The sequence below is a fragment of the Dermochelys coriacea genome, chromosome 4 (genome assembly GCF_009764565.3).
Source record: "Dermochelys coriacea isolate rDerCor1 chromosome 4, rDerCor1.pri.v4, whole genome shotgun sequence".
Lineage (NCBI taxonomy): Eukaryota > Metazoa > Chordata > Testudines > Dermochelyidae > Dermochelys > Dermochelys coriacea.
Genome location: NC_050071.1, coordinates 91,335,606 through 91,357,559, shown reverse-complemented (window position 1 = coordinate 91,357,559; position 21,954 = coordinate 91,335,606). Strand labels below are relative to the sequence as shown.

Sequence of the window (21,954 nt, the reverse complement as noted above, 5' to 3'; positions counted from 1 at the left end):
ATGCCGTGCTCTTGAAGCTGTTGCAGCAAATGCGATCGTGACGATCCTTGCGGTCTGTTTTCCTTTCTATCCAGCTCATCCATCATCTGTTGAGCTGCAATACCTTCCTTATATAACCACCGAATTATCTGGTCCTGCGTCAAGTTATCAAACTCTCCAGTTTTAGGCAAGTCAATAATCCGAACGTGTCGGGGAGGGGCTGATGGCACAACCGCGGGTGGCAATCCTGACCCCCCTTGTAACAGGTTCTCTGGATTGCCCGATGACAATTCCCCCGACACAGGCTGATCCACGGCCATCGGTTCGCCCCGATCTGAGTCGTCATCCTTCAAGGGCAACGGTACCTCACTGGGGTCCAATGGCGCCAAAGGAATCATAGGCATTGTTTTACCAAAAAAGTCTTTCGCTCCTACCGTGAAGGCCCCTTTCGCTGATGATTCTAATGCCTCGCGTAAGGCAATACGCGCCCCTGCCTGAGCCGCTGCAGTGGTAATGGCTCGATGAACAGTCTGCCAGATAGGGCTCAAGGCAGCAGCTTCTTTATTTCCGACCCCCACAAAGTCCCACAGGTCTTCCCCCACTGTTTTCCACACCGAGAAGTCAAACACGTTCTTTGTATTAACCAGGACACCCTGTCGCTTTCCCCACCGAAGCAATTTTTGAAGAGCTTCTGGGGAAAATTTTTCTCCCTGGTTATTAAGCAGATTGCTTAAGACCTTAAACATGGCCTGCTCATCTGCTGATGCTGCCGCTCCCATTATGAGAGAGAGTCCCCGCCGCTCACCTTTCAGTGGGAGCTCCCCCTGCCTCAGTTGGGCATCCCGGTTCCTCACCCGAACGGAGGACACCGGCAGCGGCGGTCCCTGCTATTTCTTCCTCTGTCCGTGGTATCAAATTCACAGAATTCTATCACGTCGGGGTCACCATTTGTTGCTGCTAGCAGGCTGGCTTACAGGACAACTGACACAGTTGCTGGTAAAAGCACTTCATTTCCCTTCCCACAGCAATATATATACAGCACTTGTTTATTCCTTTTCTGTTGTTTATCACCCAATGTTCTCATCATTCTTATCTTTGGGTTCCATTATCTTGTGGTAGTAAAGACTCTCAGGTGCTGCTTATATCATTAGTCCTTAGTTCAGCCAAAGTTTAGTCCTCAGTCCAGCCAAAATCTTCTGGCCTTGTCCTTTATCTCTTGTACTGTTGTTTTCCATTACTTGGCACACATTTCTAAAACATCTGATACTCAGCATTTCCCACGCTCATTTAGGCCCAATTTATGCCACTTTACTTGTGGCCAGTAGAGGAACCCAAGCCCAACCACCACCCCAGGTTCCAACCTAGGGACCCTAAAACATCAGCTACATACTTGATTTAGTTTATTGCTACTATTTCCCTGGGTTTCTTCCTGCCTTTAGCTTCACCCTTATCTTAGGGTTAAGGTTCTCGGGTCCTCTTCTCCCCTATAAACCCAGCTATGCAAAATGCAGCCAGAAAAAAACCATTAGCTATCCCTCAAGCATCTTTGGCCAGAGACAAGCACCCTCCCTCATCTCTCTGTTCCCACCCAGCAACTGAACTGTTAATGCCCTGCAGCTCCTTTTATCTGAGCCTGCTGGGCTCTGATTGGCTGTCATTTGCCCTGTTAGCCGTTTGAGAGCCAGGTCTCTCTAGTTTCCAAGATGGTTGCTGCAGGGAGGCCTCTTTATGCAAGCCTGGAGGACCCACTTTTGCAACTCTTTCCCTCCCATTTTACTGCTTCTTGGGGTGGGGAGTAATAGGGCTGTGGGGCCTACTGTAGGAAGCTGCAAAGGCCAGGTACACCCTGTTACAATCACCTTTTCACAAATAGATTTTCAAAATTTCAAGCACAGAATTCCCCCCTCTGTCACTTGATCCCTTGTGAACAGTGATTTAGCAGAGCTTCTCTGGTGTTAAGATAGTAACAAAGGTTCTGTTCAAGGTAGGGCTCCATTATTAACTTAATTTAATCACTTTTAAGGTTTGTTTTTTAAACGTGATACCTACTTGTCGCCTAGCAACCTTAAGTGCTTTTCTTGAAACTAAATGTTTTTTGATTTTGCAACATATTTCTGAGGATATCCCCAGGAAATTCTTATTTAAGTTCTCCATTCTGTTAGGAGGATAACTTAAATAAAGCATGGGGAACAAATTCAGCCCTAATTTAAAGTAGGTACCTAACACCAGGGCTAAATTTGTCCCTTCTTAATAAGATGCTTTTTCCCTTTTTAAATCAGGACAGTTGCTCTTCCTGAAGACCTGCTGTTTCTGAAGGGATGGCATTTACTCCACCTCTGTTGATTTCTTCTGCTTCTGTCTCTTCCCTTCTTTTGAGTTCACTTCTGAGCAAGCATCATGCTGTCAGGAGCACTGAGGGAAGGTACACAACAATGACTGTTGCTACACCCTCCAACAGGGTACAGTGTCTGGCTAGCTCTATTGATTGAGATGGAAGGGAAGCCACCCCATAGAGTTTCTATTTCTACATTTGACCACTGAGCCAGGTGCAATTGTGGTCCTTTGCTCTCCTGTCACACAAGGTGAGGACAAGCTCCTTTCAGCCTTCTCTTGCAGTTCTGCATGCTGTCACAGGGTTAGGCACAGGGATTATTAACTCTAGCAGAGCCATTCCTTTTTGCAGTTGCCATAAACTGGGTCTTTCCTGTGCACAAGAAATGCTATAGAAAGAGCAGAAGACAGGCCTGCTAAGGCCTTGCAGAGATAAAATTTAATCCCCACAAGGCTGAATATACAGAAAGCTGCATTTTAAGATTTACTGGCAGCCCTGCATACTGTATATAATACTTGATATGTTCAAAGCACTATATAAATGTTCAGTAATTTATCCTCACAACATTTCTGTGATGTAGATTGTTATGCCCATTTTATAAATAGCAAAAGTGAGGCAAGGAAGTGAAATGATTTGCTTAAGACCATGCAGTGAATTAATAGCAAGCTCAAACTCAGACAGACAACCCTGTAGTCGGAATCATTCCTTCCTATGACAGTGGAAAGAAGAAATATAAAGTGTATACCTATACAATGCAGAACTCCTTGTTTTATTCTAACATTAATATCAGCCTCAGCTCTACCTCTTCTATTGTTCCATCCATTTCCCCATAATGGTAAACTGGCACCACACGGTATTTGATTGTCTGCTCCCCAGACTTTTGTTTACAAGAGGCTTATCAATGTTTTTATAATGGCATCCATCTAACATGAGTTTTTACAGTGTAGAAGAAAACTAAAATCTCCATTACAATGTGCTGGCTGGTTTGTTTGCACTGTGGCCACAGCAATGATACTCGGATACTGACTATAGCCAGACCAATAAGAATTGTGGCAGACCTGGAGTGCTAGAGGAGGAGCTAGGAACTTCAACATACTATTTAAAAGAGAAGTGTAGGACAAAAACAGGTGATTTTTAGGCTCTGATCTTCAAGGGCAGCAACTCCCATTGGAGTCTTTGTTGGCTCTTAGGATCAGGTCTATTGAACAGAAACACTTGCAGTTTTATACAATGGAACAAACTTTATTTAAAAGGCATGTAACATGTCTGCATTATCCTGTGTGTGTATAGTTATGGACAGTGTATATTTTCCCATTAGCACATCCTTGAGTATCATCATTATCTCATTCACTAAAAGTAGTAGTATCTGACTATAAGGAACCACCATAGACATTTTTTAAAAAGAAAAGCGAGCTGAAGTTGGCATAGCTTGTCTCTCAAGCTGTTGTCCAATAAGCTTGGCCTTGTAAGTATTCCAAGCTTGATGCCTAGTATAATTTTCCATAATCATGCTCTCTGAGGAGTAACTTTTCACCAGCTCAAGAGCCATCTTTCTCGACTTGACAGGTGCTTTGTCTAGAAAAAAATTTTTGGGAATAAAAACGCACTCCGCTCCTTCACTGATCTGTGGGAGAGCAAAAACAAACAAAACCCCAGAATAACTCTGTTGGTTTCTAGGTAGTACTAAAACTTCATACTGTTCTCTCTTCCTATATCTTCACTGTAAATTATGAATTACAAATAGGTTTATAAATGCATCTTAATTTATTACAGTGTGTTCAGTATTTACGTTACGTATCACATTAAGAATTCTTTCAAAATCAGTTCAGAAAGTTGATAGACAACATGTAAGAGTTGCCCAGCCATTATGTTTTATTTCTGTAACTCATAGATGGAAAAGACCAAAAACACTATTATCCAAAATAAAATGTTTTCCTCCTTTAAAAAAGGTTGGGTTTATTTTTTATCTTAAGGATAATGAAATCTGAGTTCACATTTATGAATTTTGTGATAGCTTAAACTAGGATTAAATGGAATTATCATACTGTGCTCCGCATAGTGATGCCGATTCAATTAGACAAATTGCTTGGATTTAAAATGATAGCAGGGAAATAAATACATTCTCTTTAGCTTTTAAGGAAATTTGTCAGTTTTCAGGCCAAACCAGATTTGCTAATCCAAGTTTATATAGGGTTTATAATGGATACTGGCTGCAACCTTAACAATAGAAAGAATATCCCCCTCTAAAACAAATGTCATATGTAGCATGTGTGTAACACTGTTTTTTGAAGTTCTCGTAGCAGTGTGGCCTGCCCCATCAGGGTGAGATTGTTAACTAATCAGATGTAGCTGAGATAAAACTGGACATGGTTTTGTCCAATATCAGATGCCATTCTGAAGAGCGCATTGCTCTCTCCCAGCCACTGTGACCTCTCATGCATCGTGCATCTGAGGTCACGCCGGTTGGGGCAGGGCAGTGCACTATAAAATAACACCGTTCGACATGCTCTTAAAAATGGCCCAAGCCCGAATGTCTACACCACAATTAAACAACCCCTTAGCCTAAGCCAAGTCAGCTGGCATGGGCCAATTGCGACCGTGCAATTGAAGTGCAGACATACCCTTACAGCTCTCTATTCAGTTTTAACTAAGGACTCATCTACACTGTGCCTCGGTGTGGAATATGGGAGCTATGGGGTAAATTGCAAAGTGCATTAAAGTGTTGCATTGTAATTGCCCTGCATGGACAGTGCTAGCGCAAATGTAGAGGTTCCTAGTTCTTGGTAACGTACTCTTTGAAAGGTTTGAGTAGCAGCCTTGTTAGGCTGTATTCGCACTCTTTGAAATGGGACTATGAACAAGGCACCTCTGTTCATGCCAGCAATGTACACAACAGGTAGTTATACCAACACTCTGATGCTCTCTATAATTTACACACACCACTCCACAGTCCGCACTACAGTATAAGATGAGAGACACCGGATGAATTCAAAAGCAGAGAAGGGGAGCACAAGCAAACAATGAAACAATACTGGTCAGCATGGTAAGCCAGTCACATAACTTCTATCTTGACACTTTTTTTTTTAATATTCTTAATGGAAAATGTCACTTTCTGTACTTTTCATTTTTATCTAATGTTAATCTCATAACACCACTGCCCTCACAAGCAAACATTCCTTATTTAATTTATTATCCATTTATTACTATTAAAAGCACTGTTAACATTTTTATCTCTACCATCTCTCTCTAAATCTATCATGTATATCTATTTATATATGTTCATGAAATTAAGAAATCTGATATTATTTTATAATGGATCAGAATCTCTATTTTCCCACAAAACGAATGCTTCTGAGTAGCCTTTCAGTATGACTATAACCAGAACCTACTGGTTGGATTTTCAGAGGTGTTCCTAGTAAAGTCATTGGGAGTTGTATGTGCTCAACATCTTGAAAATCTGGCCATATAGTCTATGTATGATTTAATGGCAGCAGCCATAAAACCTTGAGAAAGAGTCCCATATTTACTAAAAGAAAAGGAGTACTTGTGGCACCTTAGAGACTAACAAATTTATTAAAAAAAATTTTTTTTTCCACCAAATGCATCCGATGAAGTGAGCTGTAGCTCATGAAAGCTTATGCTCTAATAAATTTGTTAGTCTCTAAGGTGCCACAAGTACTCCTTTTCTTTTTGCGAATACAGACTAACACGGCTGCTACTCTGAAACCTGCCATATTTACTAGATTCATGAAAAGTTGAGCTCTTCAAAACTTTGTCTTTGCTTCATTATTTATTAGCAAACAAATACCCCAAGTACTCATTTTCTTAACATACGGATAAATACAACAATCACAAGTAAACTCCCGACTATGGCATAATAAAAGAAATTTGCTCATAACGTAAAAACTCTACCAGTTCCAGACACTAAGAATCTTAATACAATTGTGTGCATTTATAGAAATGTACTGGAGAAACCAACACAAAATTACTGGGAAAAAAATGATGGTTTTAGAAGACAACAAGCAAGTCTCCTTGATCTGCTGGGACAAGTCAAGCCCTGATTCTGCAGCATGAATCATTAGTTGTCTCTGCACTGATGCATATGTACAACAGTACAAGGCTCTGAAGAGAGAGCAGAAATGTCAACGCTTGCCAAATAGGATGCAAACTGAGCAGTTAACATCATCCCTACCTCTCCTACTCCTAGTCCCTACTTCAGTACTCAATCTATTTTCTTTATAGTTGTTGTTTCCCAACTCATAATAGCTTGAAGAAATGACATTTCTTTGTGTTTACAGCTTTGTAGGAGTTTATTGAGCAGCTCTTAGGCCAATGAGGAGAGAAGTATCTGTGGTTCTTTCTTCAGTACACTGCTCATTATTACCAAACAAGTTTGTCTGCTAATGATGAGCAGTGTACTGAAGAAAGAACCTGACCAGGCTTGACATACTTATTACACCTAACAAACTGTTGTCATGATATATACCCAATGGGTGGCATGATATAATTCATTGGAAAACTAATAACTCACTGATCATTAATATTTTTGCATGTAGGTATGGGGTATGTACAAAGAGTTATGGATATGTGCTAGAATTATATTCTTAAAATGTGTTTGGCAAGCACTGCTTAAGCCCAGTCTGCCCTAGACAAAGGAATGACAAAGTATCTTGTGTCTGACCTGCTTGGTTGTCAGGCAGAGACAATGAAGGCACATTTACTTAGAAGGTAAACAAAGCCATCAATCTAGCGAGTGGAGGAGATAGCCTCTGGTGTATAAAGACAGAGAGTCTGAACCGCTACATGAGGAATTATGAATATTCAGTGATACTATGCTTTAAAGTCTGTGACCTAACACAGGGAGAAACAGGTTTCCCCCAAACAGAAGGAAAGGCAGCTATTTACCTGTCCCCATTGAAATTAAGCAAAGTGTGACCAAAAACAATGGAAACTCCATTTACATACAAATCAGCAGGAGGATGCGAAATCCAGAGGAAGGAAAGGACAGCATGAGGTAATCCTAAATCTGGGGACAAAACAGTGAGTTTGTTAAGATATAAGGAAAGAGAAGGAGCCATCTTGACATCCATCACTAGACGGACACAAGGGGCTGGAGCTCTTGCAAGCCTAGAAAGATGGGCCCTTCAACCAAGTGGGTGGAAGTCTCTGGGACTGGAAGACTGATGGGAAAACTACCTTGAACAAAGGTTGCTGAAGTTAAGTCTTAGTAACTAGAAATGACTTTCCACATTTATTTGCTTGTAACCAATTCTGACTTTATCCCTTATACTTGAACTCATTTAAAATCCACTCTCTTTCCATTAGTAAACTTGTTTTACTTTTATTCTAAACTAACCAAGTGTTTGTGTTTGAATTGCAGTGATTATTAACTCCAGTTAAAGCAACACATTGCTGTTTTTGTCTCTTTAAAAGAGCAATGGACATTACTATTTATCTAAACATTCCAGGAGTGGACTGGACATTTCAGGACAGACAGTTATGGGGAAATCTCGGACTGGAGGTATATTGGGGTCACTAGGCTAGTAGTAACCAAGGCTGGTGGACTCCAGAGTGTGGCTGTTGTGTAACAAACAGGCTGCTAGAGTCAGAGCTGCTGAACTAGGGTTGCTTAACACACAGACACTCAGTGCATGCTTATCTGCTGGCTTGGCATATCCAGACAGGAAGCAAGAGCAGCAGAGCATTTTAAGGCACTCGGGGTTACAGGACAAGTGGTGAAACAACCTTTCACTGGTCTGGGTTGCACCCCAAAATGTGACACCTGATCAGTGATGATCAAACTACAGGAAATTGCACACAGATGTTAGGAGGCTTTGATAGTATTTTAGCTGTAATGCAATCTTTGTGAACTCAAGAGATGCAAAGTGCAGCTTGTTTTTGAAAACCATTGAATAGCTGAGACAATTGCTTTTTGGAATAACACCCACTTGTTGAGCTAGTATGATAAGCCCCATCTAAACAGTTATAACAACTGTGTTGTGACTACCATGTTTAAATGTGGTTTAAACTCTATTATAATCTAGGCAGGTCAGACTAGTTTCACCAGACAGTGTGGATGTGACTAAAGTTATGTTTTAACCATTTAACAATCATGCTTTATCCCAGGTAGAGACCTAGGATAGAGCGTATTCTTTTTGAAGAGCTTTGGTCTCATCCAGATGTGTTTGCCAAAATATACTGAAATCCAGCTGGGCCAAGATCAAGTTTATATCCTTCTTGAGTACGGCTTGTGTAGAAAGGGCTTTTTTCTCTTTCTTTTCCCCGTGTCTTTTATTAAGTGGGATATAATGGTGTACAAATTGCAAACTATATTCAGGAATATGTTGGAGAAAAAGAGCTGTCACAGGTAACCACAAGCCATAGCTTTGTCTATTTCAGTGACCATTGATGCAGGTAATGGAGGGGATGAGGACTATTATCATCGATTTCCTCTTTCCCAACCATTGGACCAGTCACGGTTTTCTTCTTCACATCTGCATGATCACAAGGAGGGAGAGAGCCCAGTGGTGATGCCTACAGAGCACATAAGCAATTCAAGATGACTTCCTCAAGATTTTCTTCTTCTTTTAGTTTTCAGGCTCATTTTTCTTATCAAAAGAAACAGGAACATTCAGATTAAGAACAAGTCCTACTGGGGGAATGGCAATTACCACACAGGCTTTACTGTGACAGGCTCACAATTACTGGAAATGCCTATTTTTATATACATTTTGGAACTGAATATGGTCTCAGCCCAAACTACAGCAATTTTAAGTTCAGACTTACATTTGTCTAAATACAAATTTTTTAATTTCAGTGAAGAATGGCAGCTGCCTCTGTTTAAATAATACATCCAGTTGGTTAAAAACTCAAAAAAAAAACCCCAAAAACAAAACAAAAAAAACCAAAAAGCCCCAACATTTTACCACCCTCACTTCCAATCTTCTTACCAAGCTGAACTGAAGGCAACAAAACTTGTCCATTGTTTCTCCCAAACCCTACAATGATAAAGAACTTTTTAAAAAGTTAACATGATTTAATATAGGGCCAAACTATATGACTTTTTTCTAAGTGGAAACCATTGCAATTTAATACAATGCAAGAAAAGTATAAGCCAAATGATGTGCTCTCTGATGGAATGTCTGCTCCAGGGTAGTGCAATATTTCAATTTTTAAAAGTTGTTTTCTTCTCCTTGGTAATCTAGGAGAACTGGATAAGTGACCCCCTCCCCCTCCTTGCTTGATGTATGGACTGATTTGAAAGTGACCATTACAATAATTTTTAATTATCCTGCTTGTTTGTTTTTTTGGTGGGGTGGGATAGGACCAACTGCTAAACACCAACAAAGTAATTTTCACATGGCTCTAGATGTTATGTAGAGGAGAAACTTGTACCCAGGGACTAGCCAATATGGTCTCTGCCCTCCCTGTAGCTCAAGCACTACACAAAGGTTGTTGTCGGTGTTAGTCTCTCAAAAGTATGCAAGGAGGAGCCACGTAGTGTTCAAAACATGACCACTCATTTCTGCCACTGCTGCCTCATTGCTGCACTCTGTGATATGAAAAGTTCTCAGGACAACCATAGCTTAACCAAAGTTTTTTCTTATGCCATTCATGGCAGATGCTGTTTCTCCTTAGAGAAATATTTTGCTAAAGCACCCAATGACTTTTGGTATGGATTGCCCAAATTCTAAATGGACTATTATTGGTATAAAAGCTAAGAGTAAAGGAGGGAATATCCTGGAATCAGGACTCCTGGGTTCTGTTCCCAGTTCTGTCAATGACTCACTGTGTCACATGGGGAAGGTTACAGCTATTTTTTAAATACACAAACCCATACCCACAACTTCACAACAGATTTAATCACAGAAACTCACGAAAATGCCACCTTGTTCCAGAGCCCTTATCTTCAGGACCTGAGGAGCTGATGAAGCCACCTGCAGAGAGAAGACCACCATGAAATACTTATGACCATTAACTGGAAAGAGGTAAAGTCAGAGGTAAAATAGGAGCATGCTTGACAAAATATCAGAGATCTCTTTACACCATTAAAGATTGTGTATTGTCAGTATTATTTAGATGCTGCAATCCAAATGCATTGCTATGTTAGTTACACCAGAATATTAAATCTAGGGTTACTGATATGTATGCCTGTGTTTTAAATACGTCATGTTTTGAAACAGAGTGGGGCCAGATCCCCTACAAGTGTAATGGGCATAGCTCTGTTAGCTGCATTGGAGCCATGCTGATTTACACCAACCAAGGAGGGTCCTGTCTGTAGAGTGTATATGGTACAAACTATTTCCTTTATAGTACAAGGTAATCACCAGAGAAACTGATTTCTGTCCGAGAATCTAAGAACCACTACACACAATTTCACAGTCACACCAGTATATAAACCCAATCTTTACAAATCCACACATCAGTGTTACTTTTACAAGGAGAAACCATCAATAGTATGTATTAAATCATTTGGAAAATGACAGCTAGTATTCTTTCAGCTCAAAAGATGTATTCTTAAAACTAAACCATTAGGCATGTGACTTTCAAAGCAGTAGGAGTAGCAATGTCAAGTTCTGAAGTATTCTATTAAGTTACAGCAAACTATTCTTCTGGTACAGATTTATACAATTTTTTTAAAATATATCAATTACAAAACTAGCAAAATTTAATTATAGGATATTCTAGTAATTAGGGTAAGGAAAGGAATCTAGACAGAGGAAACATTGTTTTGTAGTAGTTTTGTAAGTCTTGGGCCCCATTTCTGCAAAGAATTTAAGCACACGGGTAGCCCCATAGAAGTCAATGAGGCTGCTCACTTATACAAAATTAAGCACGTGCCTAAATATTTGGAACTGTGCTCTAATGGTGTCAAGAAACAACTGTACTGTGATCAGGTCACTCAGGAACACTGTGCTTGTAATGCAGATGGGGCTTACACTAGAAATCGTGTTAGAAGTTTAGTATCGGATAATATAAAAGGAGGAGAAAATGATAAATGCAAAAATGGGATAGCAATTTGCCAATAGTAGTTATTTAAATATGAGGTGAAGGAAAGTTAGTAAGCAGAGATTTAGATTTGACTAAATTGATGCAACAAATCCTAAGGAGGAAAATATCATTACAATGTAATTGGAGATTAAGAAGGAAAATTGTGTACATTTGTTTTAATCATCATAAGTAATAGGAAGAAAATGTCTTGGGAATGAAAGATTACCAGGAAACATATTGATTGTTCTTGTGGTAGAAGATTACAGTGCATACAGAAGATAACTGACCAGACCTATAGCTATATGATGAACATTGGCATCACTTTTCAAACCTTGTCTGGGAACAAGATAATAAATTGGACTAACTGAATGATCAGTGTTAATGTTTGCAGGGGTGCAGTATGAAAAGAAGAAAAAATGAAACCATTAAAATACTTTATGAATGTAGAGAGTGGTACAGATATTAAGGAATAGGTTGTGTTATAGAATATATCCTGTAGGATATTAAGAATTTAGGTCCAATTCAGTAAAATTCTTAAGCATTTGCTTGAAATTAAGTGCTTGAAATTAAGCACATTAACCCTATCACTACTGAACAATGCACTTAAGTATGTGGCTAAAATTAAGCAGTCGCTTATGGGAATTGCTGAATCAGGGCCCCTGGGATTAACAAATAATTTGTTTTGTAAATAAAATTATTTTGACATTATGATGTGTACTAATTTTTTTCCCTCCCTTATTCTGTTGGTGATACCCTATCAGGTAAGATCACAGGAAAAACAATATAAAATATGCTATGTTCTTTCCATCATTCCCAAAAGTTTGTCCCATACAGGAGAAAATTCAGAAAAATGTCACAGCAACAGCCAACTATAGGCTTGCACAATTATGTCATTGTTGGAAACAGACCTTTCTCCTCTCTCCAAGAATGCTATGTCTGGTAATCAGAAGGTTCAAAGTAGTGAATAGTTGTAATACCAGTTTGGAGTGAGCATGGTAAAATCCCTGGTTGCTCCAATCCAAACCTAGCTATATCCTAAGTTCATTGATTTGAAATCAATGGAATGATTCCCATTGACTTCAATGAGCTTTGGCACTGACTCTATGGGCTCAATCCTGTGAGGTGCTGAGCACTCTAGCCCCAATCCAGCAAAGAACTTAAGCATCAAGGGGGCCAATACATGCTTAAGATTAAGCATATGCTTAAGTGCTTTGCTGAATTGGAACAGAGTGCTCAGCCCCTGAAGAAGTTACTTAGCCATAAATTAATCAAAATCTTTTTCATGTATGCATACATCACATATAGGGTTTGGTTACTCAGACTAGTAAACTATGCTTATTGCAAGTACAGCGTTCACAGGGTGGGATTTAAAGGATGCCTTGTAATGATTTGCTGTACTGGCTTGTGCACCATTGCCTATAATGTTGTTAAAAGATCTGTTAAAAATTCTGGCTCAAAGTATGACAAACATTAGTCATAAATTGAAATACAGATGCTTACAGGATGATGATACTAAAGTTAAATATTTGTATTTAACTTGCAATGTGCATAATGGATCAAGATATTATGCTTATATGTGATTAATCCAGTGATCAAGGTATGACTTGCGTGAGAATATACACATGAATAAAGCTAGGTATAGTCTTAAATCTTTGCAGGATTGGGCCCCATAAGGTTTGACTGGCACTTACTAAGGTCCTGTATTATAGGTTCCTAGTTTCAATATTGTAAACAAAATTATCTTCTCAATATAGAACTGAATTAGATCCCAATCCCACAAAGACTTTTGCACATGTTTAACCTTACATAAGTTGTGAGTAGCCCCACTGAAGCCATTGATAGTGCGTAAGATTAAGTACATGCAAAGGTCTTTGCAGGATCAGGGTCTTCAATAGGATTACTACTTTTTGATAATACTTTAGTTATTCTATCAAATTTAATTATCATTTCTTGATAAATTTGCACATGACAAGTTAAATAAAGATGTTGATCTTTCTTACCATCATATAGGCATCTTTAGTTCTACTTTTATTTCTTTTAAAGGTTTTCTTAACCAAAATGTAAATTTCTTCTACATTTTTAACAGAGAATTGAAGTAAATTTATAAGAAAGTTTGGTATGGTTCATTTATTTTAATTCTATGTTGAAAACCTATTCTCACTTTCTCATTTAAATGTTAAAAAAAACAGATTCAAGCGAAAAATGCAATATTTTACATGCCTTTTGTTTCCTGTCACCTCTCTTCGTCTCAGCATCTTTTTCACCTAGTCCTAACAAACAAACAAACAAAAAAACCTCACAATCATAAATCTACAAGAAACCCTAAAGATATCAGAAAGATGAAGAATATGAAATGTAAAATCACCTCTAAAGTTCCTAGGTACCTAAAGTGTAGCATAGTAACACATACAGTTTGGCCAGGAGGCTCAACATAAAATCTAATAGATAGATAGATTCATAGATACTAAGGTCAGAAGGGACCATTCTGATCATCTAGTCAGACCTCCTCCACAATGCAGGCCACAGAATCTCACCCACCCATTCCTGAGAAAAACCTCACCTACGTCTGAGCTATTGAAGTCCTCAAATCGTGGTTTAAAGACTTCAAGGAGCAGAGACTCCTCCATCGAGTGACCCGTGCCCCATGCTACAGAGGAAGGCGAAAAACCTCCAGGGCCTCTCCAATCTGCCCTGGAGGAAAATTCCTTCCCGACCCCAAATATGGCGATCAGCTAAACCCTGAGCATATGGGCAAGATTCACCAGCCAGATACTACAGAAAATTCTCTCCTGGGTAACTCAGATCCCATCCATCTAATATCCCATCTCAGGGGATTAGGCCTATTTACCCTGAATATTTAAAGATCAATTAATTACCAAAATCACATTATCCCATCATACCATCTCCTCCATAAACGTATTGAGTAGAATCTTAAAGCCAGATAAATCTTTTGCCCCCACTGCTTCCCTTGGAAGGCTATTCCAAAACTTCACTCCTCTGATGGCTAGAAACCTTCGTCTGATTTCAAGTCTAAACTTCCTGGTGGCCAGTTTATACCCATTTGTTCTTGTGTCCACATTGGTGCTGAGGTTAAATAATTCCTCTCCCTCTCCTGTATTTATCCCTCTGATATATTTATAGAGAGCAATCATCTCTCCCCTCAACCTTCTTTTAGTTTAGGCTAAACAAGCCAAGCTCCTAGTTAAAAATATATATTTAAGAAGCACCAAGTCAGAGCTGTAAGTGGTTTTTCACTTGCTTGTTGTTGTTTTTTTTTTTGGTTTGGATTTTTGTAGAATATGCTGTTAAGTGATCATCAGCAAAACCACAACTAGAAGCTCCATTTGTTTTAATGGTGTCATTCTTGCTGCATTGCTACAGTACAGTCAGTATATTGAAACTAGTTTATAGGATTCAGGTATTCTTGCTATTCTGTTAGAGGTCAACAACTTTTAGCATGTGTAGATAAATGGTCAGCGCAAAGGCTTCAACTACTTTACCAACATATAATCCCAAAGAAGATTATAATTTGACTGGTAAAAGAAATATTTTAAGAGGCAATCAGATTCACTGTGCTCCTCACTAGGGTAAGAACCAGATTATAACAGAATAGAGACAACTCATGACTTAAATTCCCTTGTTTTCATAGATTCTGTGGGTGAATAATTTGTGAATTAGAGATTTTTTCAGAATAATTGTTTTAAACTGCACAGAGTAGAAAACTAGCTATCGCTATTTTTGTGCAGAGAAATATTTTAAAATACAGAAAGGTACATCTACAAAAGGTAGGTGACCGCTCCAGTTGCAGAAGAGAAAATTATAATATGCAGAGATAGAATTAGGATTTTTACTTTCACTATTTCCATAGTTCCACACTTTTGATTTAGATTTGCTAAATTAGTACTTAAATTAATAATTTATAAAATTCTACTTATTTTTTTATCAGTTTGTCTTCAACTATGTGGTAGCTATAAGGAAAAGAAGTTCCAACTCAGAACTTCTCAATATGCTTTTCAGCACTGTACGTAGCTTTCTGACTAGAGTGACCAGACAGCAAATGTGAAAAATCAGGATGGGGGTGGGGGGCAATAAGTGCCTATATAAGACAAAGCCCCAAATATCGGGACTGTCTATAAAATCGGGACATCTGGTCATCCTATTTCTGACACACTTGTCACTTCAGACCATACTTGCCTTCTATTAGATTTGCATGCAGTGCCTCATTACCTTTCTGTTCCAGGTCACCAAAGGCTCTTCTATCCCTGAGCGAATAACATAATACCGCAGCTGTCTATTAAATCAATTAAGGAAGATCTTAAAGGAACCTGTATTTTAAGCAACTTGTTCATTTGTTTCAGGAAAGTATCCGTCTTCTTAATTAACTTTGCCACTATATTTAATTAACTAGGGTTTAATGACAATTGGTAAGTGATGCATTAATTAACTTAGAGATGATTCATTTTCTCTGCCTTTTTATAATATTCTTGTAATAAAATCAAGTGTGGCATGAGTAATCCAGTTAAAGGCACACTGTCATTTCATGCTATGTAATATTACAATCTGAACACCGTGATAAAGACAGTATATTAAATCAGAAATCAGTGAATTGTGCTATATAATCACGAGTAAGGTATAGGAAAAGAAGAATATTTTCTTTTCACAAATTCTCTACTTGCTTAGTTCTGCCCAGCAGATTTCTTATTGTTAAAGTATTTTTGCATACTCAATATTATCAAAATGCATGCTTACCACCTTAATATCTTAAACATATTGTATTTGATTACGATTATTTGTTAGTAATTATTCACAACCTTCCTTTCATTTATGTGCACACCGTTGGTGCTCTCCAAATAAACAAACAAAAAACAAGCCTACTATTAATGGGACCAGACCAGCCCTGCTCCCATTATCTTCAGTTCTACCAGCTTAGGCACAAGGCCCAGATTCATAAAAGTACTTAGGTGCCTAACTCCTCACTAGAGGTGCTTACGTCCAAAATGTAGGCACCAGTCAGACCCTCAAAACCCCTTCTTGGCTGCTACCTAGTCCTGTAGGTACCTAAAATTCCCCAGCACCTAAATTCTCTCTATTAAAATTTCTGCCACTCAGCATGTGCACAATGCCTATCTCGTGCTTAAGGCCCAGCATGATCCTCAGACCAGGTAAAGATAGCTGGGGCAATAATTATCTTGCCTGTGGGATCCAATCCAGAGGGTTTGTTGAGAGCATGCCTATGGGATCAGGTACCACCCAAAAATCCAGCTGGATGAAGTGATGCCTCCTTTATAATTTTTAGCTCACTGCTTAGAGCACTTACCCAGGATATGGGAGACCCAGGTTCAATTTCCCCCTCTGTCTGATAGAGAGGATTTGAACAGGGGTTTTCCACCTCTGAGAAGGGTGCCCCAAACACTTGGCTTTGGGATATTCTGATGTAGTCTCTCTCCATCTCTCCTGTTGTCCCTGTTCCACTTTGGATAAGTACTTAAATAGTCATTGAAGCAGGGGGATTAAAGCCTGGGTGTCTCCCTCTCAGGTGAGTGCCCGAACTGATATAGAATCATTCTCATTCTCTCTCTCAATGACTATGTAAGTGAGGCAAGTAGAAAAGTTCTGTCAGCAGGTATCTATATTCAAGGGCTTTCACGATCCTCTTTACTGGCTGTTGCATCTTGAACTTAAGGGATAAACTATAACAGAAGATCCTCTTCACTGGTACATGAAGAGTTTAAAAACTTCTGCAAATCTGCACCATAGGAAGGGGATGATCCCACCCTCCTAAGAAATGATCCAGAAAAGGAAAATTCTAAACTAAGTAATAGAAATGGTTGTCCTACTTGAGGTCTTTGTCTTCTGGGCATCTCGGTAAGAGGAGTTCTCTGAGCAGCTGAATACAGAGATCCTAAAATCAAATCAAATATGACTTTTGTAACAGCAATTTGATATATTAACATAACAGATATTATAATAAATCCTTGAAACTACATCAATATAAAAGTCAGGGTGACTTAATTTTCTTTTGTTTTGTTAATTTAATTCCCAGTGTGTAGAGAGAATTTGACAACTCACACATTGTAATTTGTAGGACTTGATTTGATGTTGTTTGCTGGCCTCAATATAATTTTGTTTTAATGAAAAATTGAGATTTTAACAAATAAAAACAAGAAGAAAATAAAAGTAAGTCAAGTCACTTATATTAGTGTTACCATGGAAATTATAAGCAGTACTTGTGGCACCTTAGAGACTAACAAATTTATTAGAGCATAAGCTTTCGTGAGCTACAGCTCACTTCATCGGATGCATTTGGTGGAAAAAACAGAGGAGAGATTTATATACACACACAGAGAACATGAAACAATGGGTTTATCACACATACTGTAAGGAGAGTGATCACTTAAGATAAGCCATCACCAGCAGCAGGGGGGAGGAAAGGAGGAAAACCTTTCAGGGTGACAAGCAAGGTAGGCTAATTCCAGCAGTTAACAAGAATATCAGAGGAACAGTGGGGGGTGGGGTGGGGGGGAGAAATAACATGGGGAAATAGTTTTACTTTGTGTAATGACTCATCCATTCCCAGTCTCTATTCAAGCCTAAATTAATTGTATCCAGTTTGCAAATTAATTCCAATTCAGCAGTCTCTCGTTGAAGTCTGTTTTTGAAGCTTTTTTGTTGAAGGATAGCCACTCTTAGGTCTGTGATCGAGTGACCAAAGAGATTGAAGTGTTCTCCAACTGGTTTTTGAATGTTATAATTCTTGACGTCTGATTTGTGTCCATTCATTCTTTTACGTAGAGACTGTCCAGTTTGGCCAATGTACATGGCAGAGGGGCATTGCTGGCACATGATGGCATATATCACATTGGTAGATGCGCAGGTGAAGGAGCCTCTCATAGTGTGGCTGATGTGATTAGGCCCTATGATGGTATCCCCTGAATAGATATGTGGACAGAGTTGGCAACGGGCTTCTGGCTATGTAGACTCCCTCCTCAGGCCCTTTGTTACCAGCACTCCTAGCTATCTTCGAGACACCACTGACTTCCTGAGGAAACTACAGTCCATTGGTGATCTTCCTAAAAACACCATCCTAGCCACTATGGATGTAGAAGCCCTCTACACCAACATTCCACACAAAGATGGACTACAAGCCATCAGGAACAGTATCCCCGATACTGTCACGGCTAACCTGGTGGCTGAACTTTGTGACTTTGTCCTCACCCATAACTATTTCACATTTGGGGACAATGTATACCTTCAAATCAGCGGCACTGCGATGGGTACCCGCCTGGCCCCACAGTATGCCAACATTTTTATGGCTGACTTAAAACAACGCTTCCTCAGCTCTCGTCCCCTAATGCCCCTACTCTACTTGCGCTACATTGATGACATCTTCATCATCTGGACCCATGGAAAAGAAGCCCTTGAGGAATTCCACCAGGATTTCAACAATTTCCATCCCACCATCAACCTCAGCCTGGACCAGTCCACCCGAGATCCAATTCCTGGACACTACGGTGCTAATAAGCGATGGTCACATAAACACACCCTATGCTGGAAACCTACTGACCGCTATACTTACCTACATGCCTCTAGCTTTCATCCAGATCATACCACTCGATCCATTGTCTACAGCCAAGCTCTACAATATAACCACATTTGCTCCAACCCCTCAGACAGAGACAAACACCTACAAGATCTCTATCATGCATTCCTACAACTACAATACCCACCTGCTGAAGTGAAGAAACAGATTGACAGAGCCAGAAGAGTACCCAGATGTCACCTACTACAGGACAGGCCCAACAAAGAAAAGAACAGAACGCCAATAGCCATCACCTTCAGCCCCCAACTAAAACCTCTCCAACGCATCATCAAGGATCTACAACCTATCCTGAAGGACGACTCATCACTCTCACAGATCTTGGGAGACAGGCCAGTCCTTGCTTACAGACAGCCCCCCAATCTGAAGCAAATACTCACCAGCAACCACACACCACACAACAGAACCACTAACCCAGGAACCTATCCTTGCAACAAAGCCCGTTGCCAACTCTGTCCACATATCTATTCAGGGGATACCATCATAGGGCCTAATCACATCAGCCACACTATCAGAGGCTCCTTCACCTGCACATCTACCAATGTGATATATGCCATCATGTGCCAGCAATGCCCCTCTGCCATGTACATTGGCCAAACTGGACAGTCTCTACGTAAAAGAATGAATGGACACAAATCAGACGTCAAGAATTATAACATTCAAAAACCAGTTGGAGAACACTTCAATCTCTCTGGTCACTCGATTACAGACCTAAGAGTGGCTATCCTTCAACAAAAAAGCTTCAAAAACAGACTCCAACGAGAGACTGCTGAATTGGAATTAATTTGCAAACTGGATACAATTAACTTAGGCTTGAATAGAGACTGGGAATGGATGAGTCATTACACAAAGTAAAACTATTTCCCCATGGTATTTCTCCCCCCCCCACCCCACCCCCCCACTGTTCCTCTGATATTCTTGTTAACTGCTGGAATTAGCCTACCTTGCTTGTCACCATGAAAGGTTTTCCTCCTTCCCCCCCCTGCTGTTGGTGATGGCTTATCTTAAGTGATCACTCTCCTTACAGTGTGTATGATAAACCCATTGTTTCATTTTTTTCTGTGTGTGTATATAAATCTCTCCTCTGTTTTTTCCACCAAATGCATCCGATGAAGTGAGCTGTAGCTCACGAAAGCTTATGCTCTAATAAATTTGTTAGTCTCTAAAGTGCCACAAGTACTGCTTTTCTTTTTGTGAATACAGACTAACACGGCTGCTACTCTGAAACCTGTCATGGAAATTATAGCAGTAAGCTTTGACATCACTTTCTTTCATTCCTTCCATGAGGGGAATACAATGTGGAATGGACCAATATATTCTGAATGTTTAGACTTTTTAAATAACCTATAATATGTTTCCAGACTATATTGTGTGTTGTTGTAATTGCCATGTGTGGAATTTTCAAAAGCACCTACATGTCTTAGAAACACAAGTCAGTGAGACTTGTAGTCCTAAACAGCTTAGGCTCATCTGAAAATCCCACCCCATATTCATAGCATTTACATAGAGAAAGAGATTACAATATTCAGAACTGCTGGTTATCTAGCCTCCAAATAAGGGTTAAAGTATTTTACACTGCTACTTACCATGACAAAGACACTTGCTTTCCCAAAGTCTTCTAGTCAAATCCTTCTTTTCTTTTAAGGATGATATTGTGATAAAACTATTACAAAGAGAAAAAAAATTCTGCATTTCATTGGAGTGTACATATATTCTCTCTTGATCCAGTTGTGTCACTATCAGACATCGACGTTGGAAATGTATGGAGATTATAATTAGATGGAAATAATATTTAGAAATGTTTGTGTTATTCTACATTGCCTAAAATGTTACCATTACTCTTTTCCGTGTCTGACCTACAATTTTATTTTGACAATGTGCAGAATAAAATGTGCAGATTAAACCATCATACTGATACTAGTTGATTTATTTAATATGATGTTCTGTGATAGAAGCTTTTGTAGAAGCAAATTCATCTTCCAAGAATAAAGGGATACATTTTCAAAACATTGCACAAGGTTTCCACTGTATGATTCTCACTTAAGTTTTAAATGTTACAGTAATACTGGAAGTTGTTATGCAATATCTATCTGAACCATTGGAAAATTTACTTCCCCTGAATTACTCAGGTAGCCTGTCTGATTCCTTCACAAGTGAGTTTTGCTTGCAAGTAATAGTTTTATCAAACTTGCTAAAGCAACTCCAAGCAAGAATGTGTTCTAAAAAAGTTCACACTGTAAAAGGTAACTAAAATGCATGGTCTGTTCTACTAAGCACTAAAACTTATTTTTGACTGTTCAAATTAAACATAAGGCAGCTTTTTCAAAATAAATTTCAGCTGTCTGAAACTGTGCTAATAAAGGCCCCAATTCAGGAGAGCATTTGAACATAGTAATAAGTGAGCTATGGGATAACCACTTATTTATACCTGTGCCCCCAGACACACAACCTATTCAAATACCGATCTCCGGTAAAAAAAAAATATTCACATCTGTGAAATACAGCACTTTGGAAAAAAAAATTCACTTGATGCAAAGGGTAAATGCGTAAATCACATTACTGTTAATACCAGTTGCATTTGCCAATCTCCATAATTTGATATAAGAACACATCTCCTTAATATTTCCTAACACAGTAATTTAATTATATAACTATTGGGGCAAGAACAACAGTCCATACAAGTTTTATTAAACCTTTTAAAAGGTTTTTTGCCAGCATTTAAAACACAATTACTTTTGCCATTATTTATAAAAACAGTCCTAAAATTAGTTTCTCCTAATTTTGGTTACATAGTTCTTGCAGTTTATATCAGACTTTCTAAACCATCTGTGGATCTTACCTTGCTTCCCCAAACCCAGGGCGGAAATTTAACTGCTTTCCAAGTCAGGAAAATTATTTATATACATATATATTCCATAGTGTATATAAAAGCACACCAATAAATTTTAAATAAAGAAGTCTTGATGTCCATGTTCTTACTTTCCAGTAGGAATACACATGACCAATTTATATAATAGGATATGAATTCCCCAGCCGTAGTTAGGATCAGATTTAT

General features: G+C 39.0%; 1 protein-coding gene across 1 annotated transcript in view; it reads right to left on the bottom strand.

Annotated features, from left to right (window-relative positions):
* Nucleotides 1-3,557: 3,557 nt before the first annotated feature.
* LOC122460029 overlaps nt 3,558-21,954 on the bottom strand; it is a 48,879-nt gene continuing 30,482 nt past the window's right edge. Inside the window, exons 4-10 of the mRNA XM_043513791.1 lie at nt 20,486-20,650; nt 17,140-17,204; nt 15,530-15,593; nt 13,523-13,572; nt 10,189-10,248; nt 9,262-9,309; nt 3,558-3,935 (exon numbers count right to left, since the gene is read on the bottom strand). Coding sequence (XP_043369726.1) covers nt 3,708-3,935; nt 9,262-9,309; nt 10,189-10,248; nt 13,523-13,572; nt 15,530-15,593; nt 17,140-17,204; nt 20,486-20,591 — 621 coding nt within the window. The 5' untranslated portion in view covers nt 20,592-20,650 and the 3' untranslated portion in view covers nt 3,558-3,707. The remainder of the gene's footprint in view (nt 3,936-9,261; nt 9,310-10,188; nt 10,249-13,522; nt 13,573-15,529; nt 15,594-17,139; nt 17,205-20,485; nt 20,651-21,954) is intronic.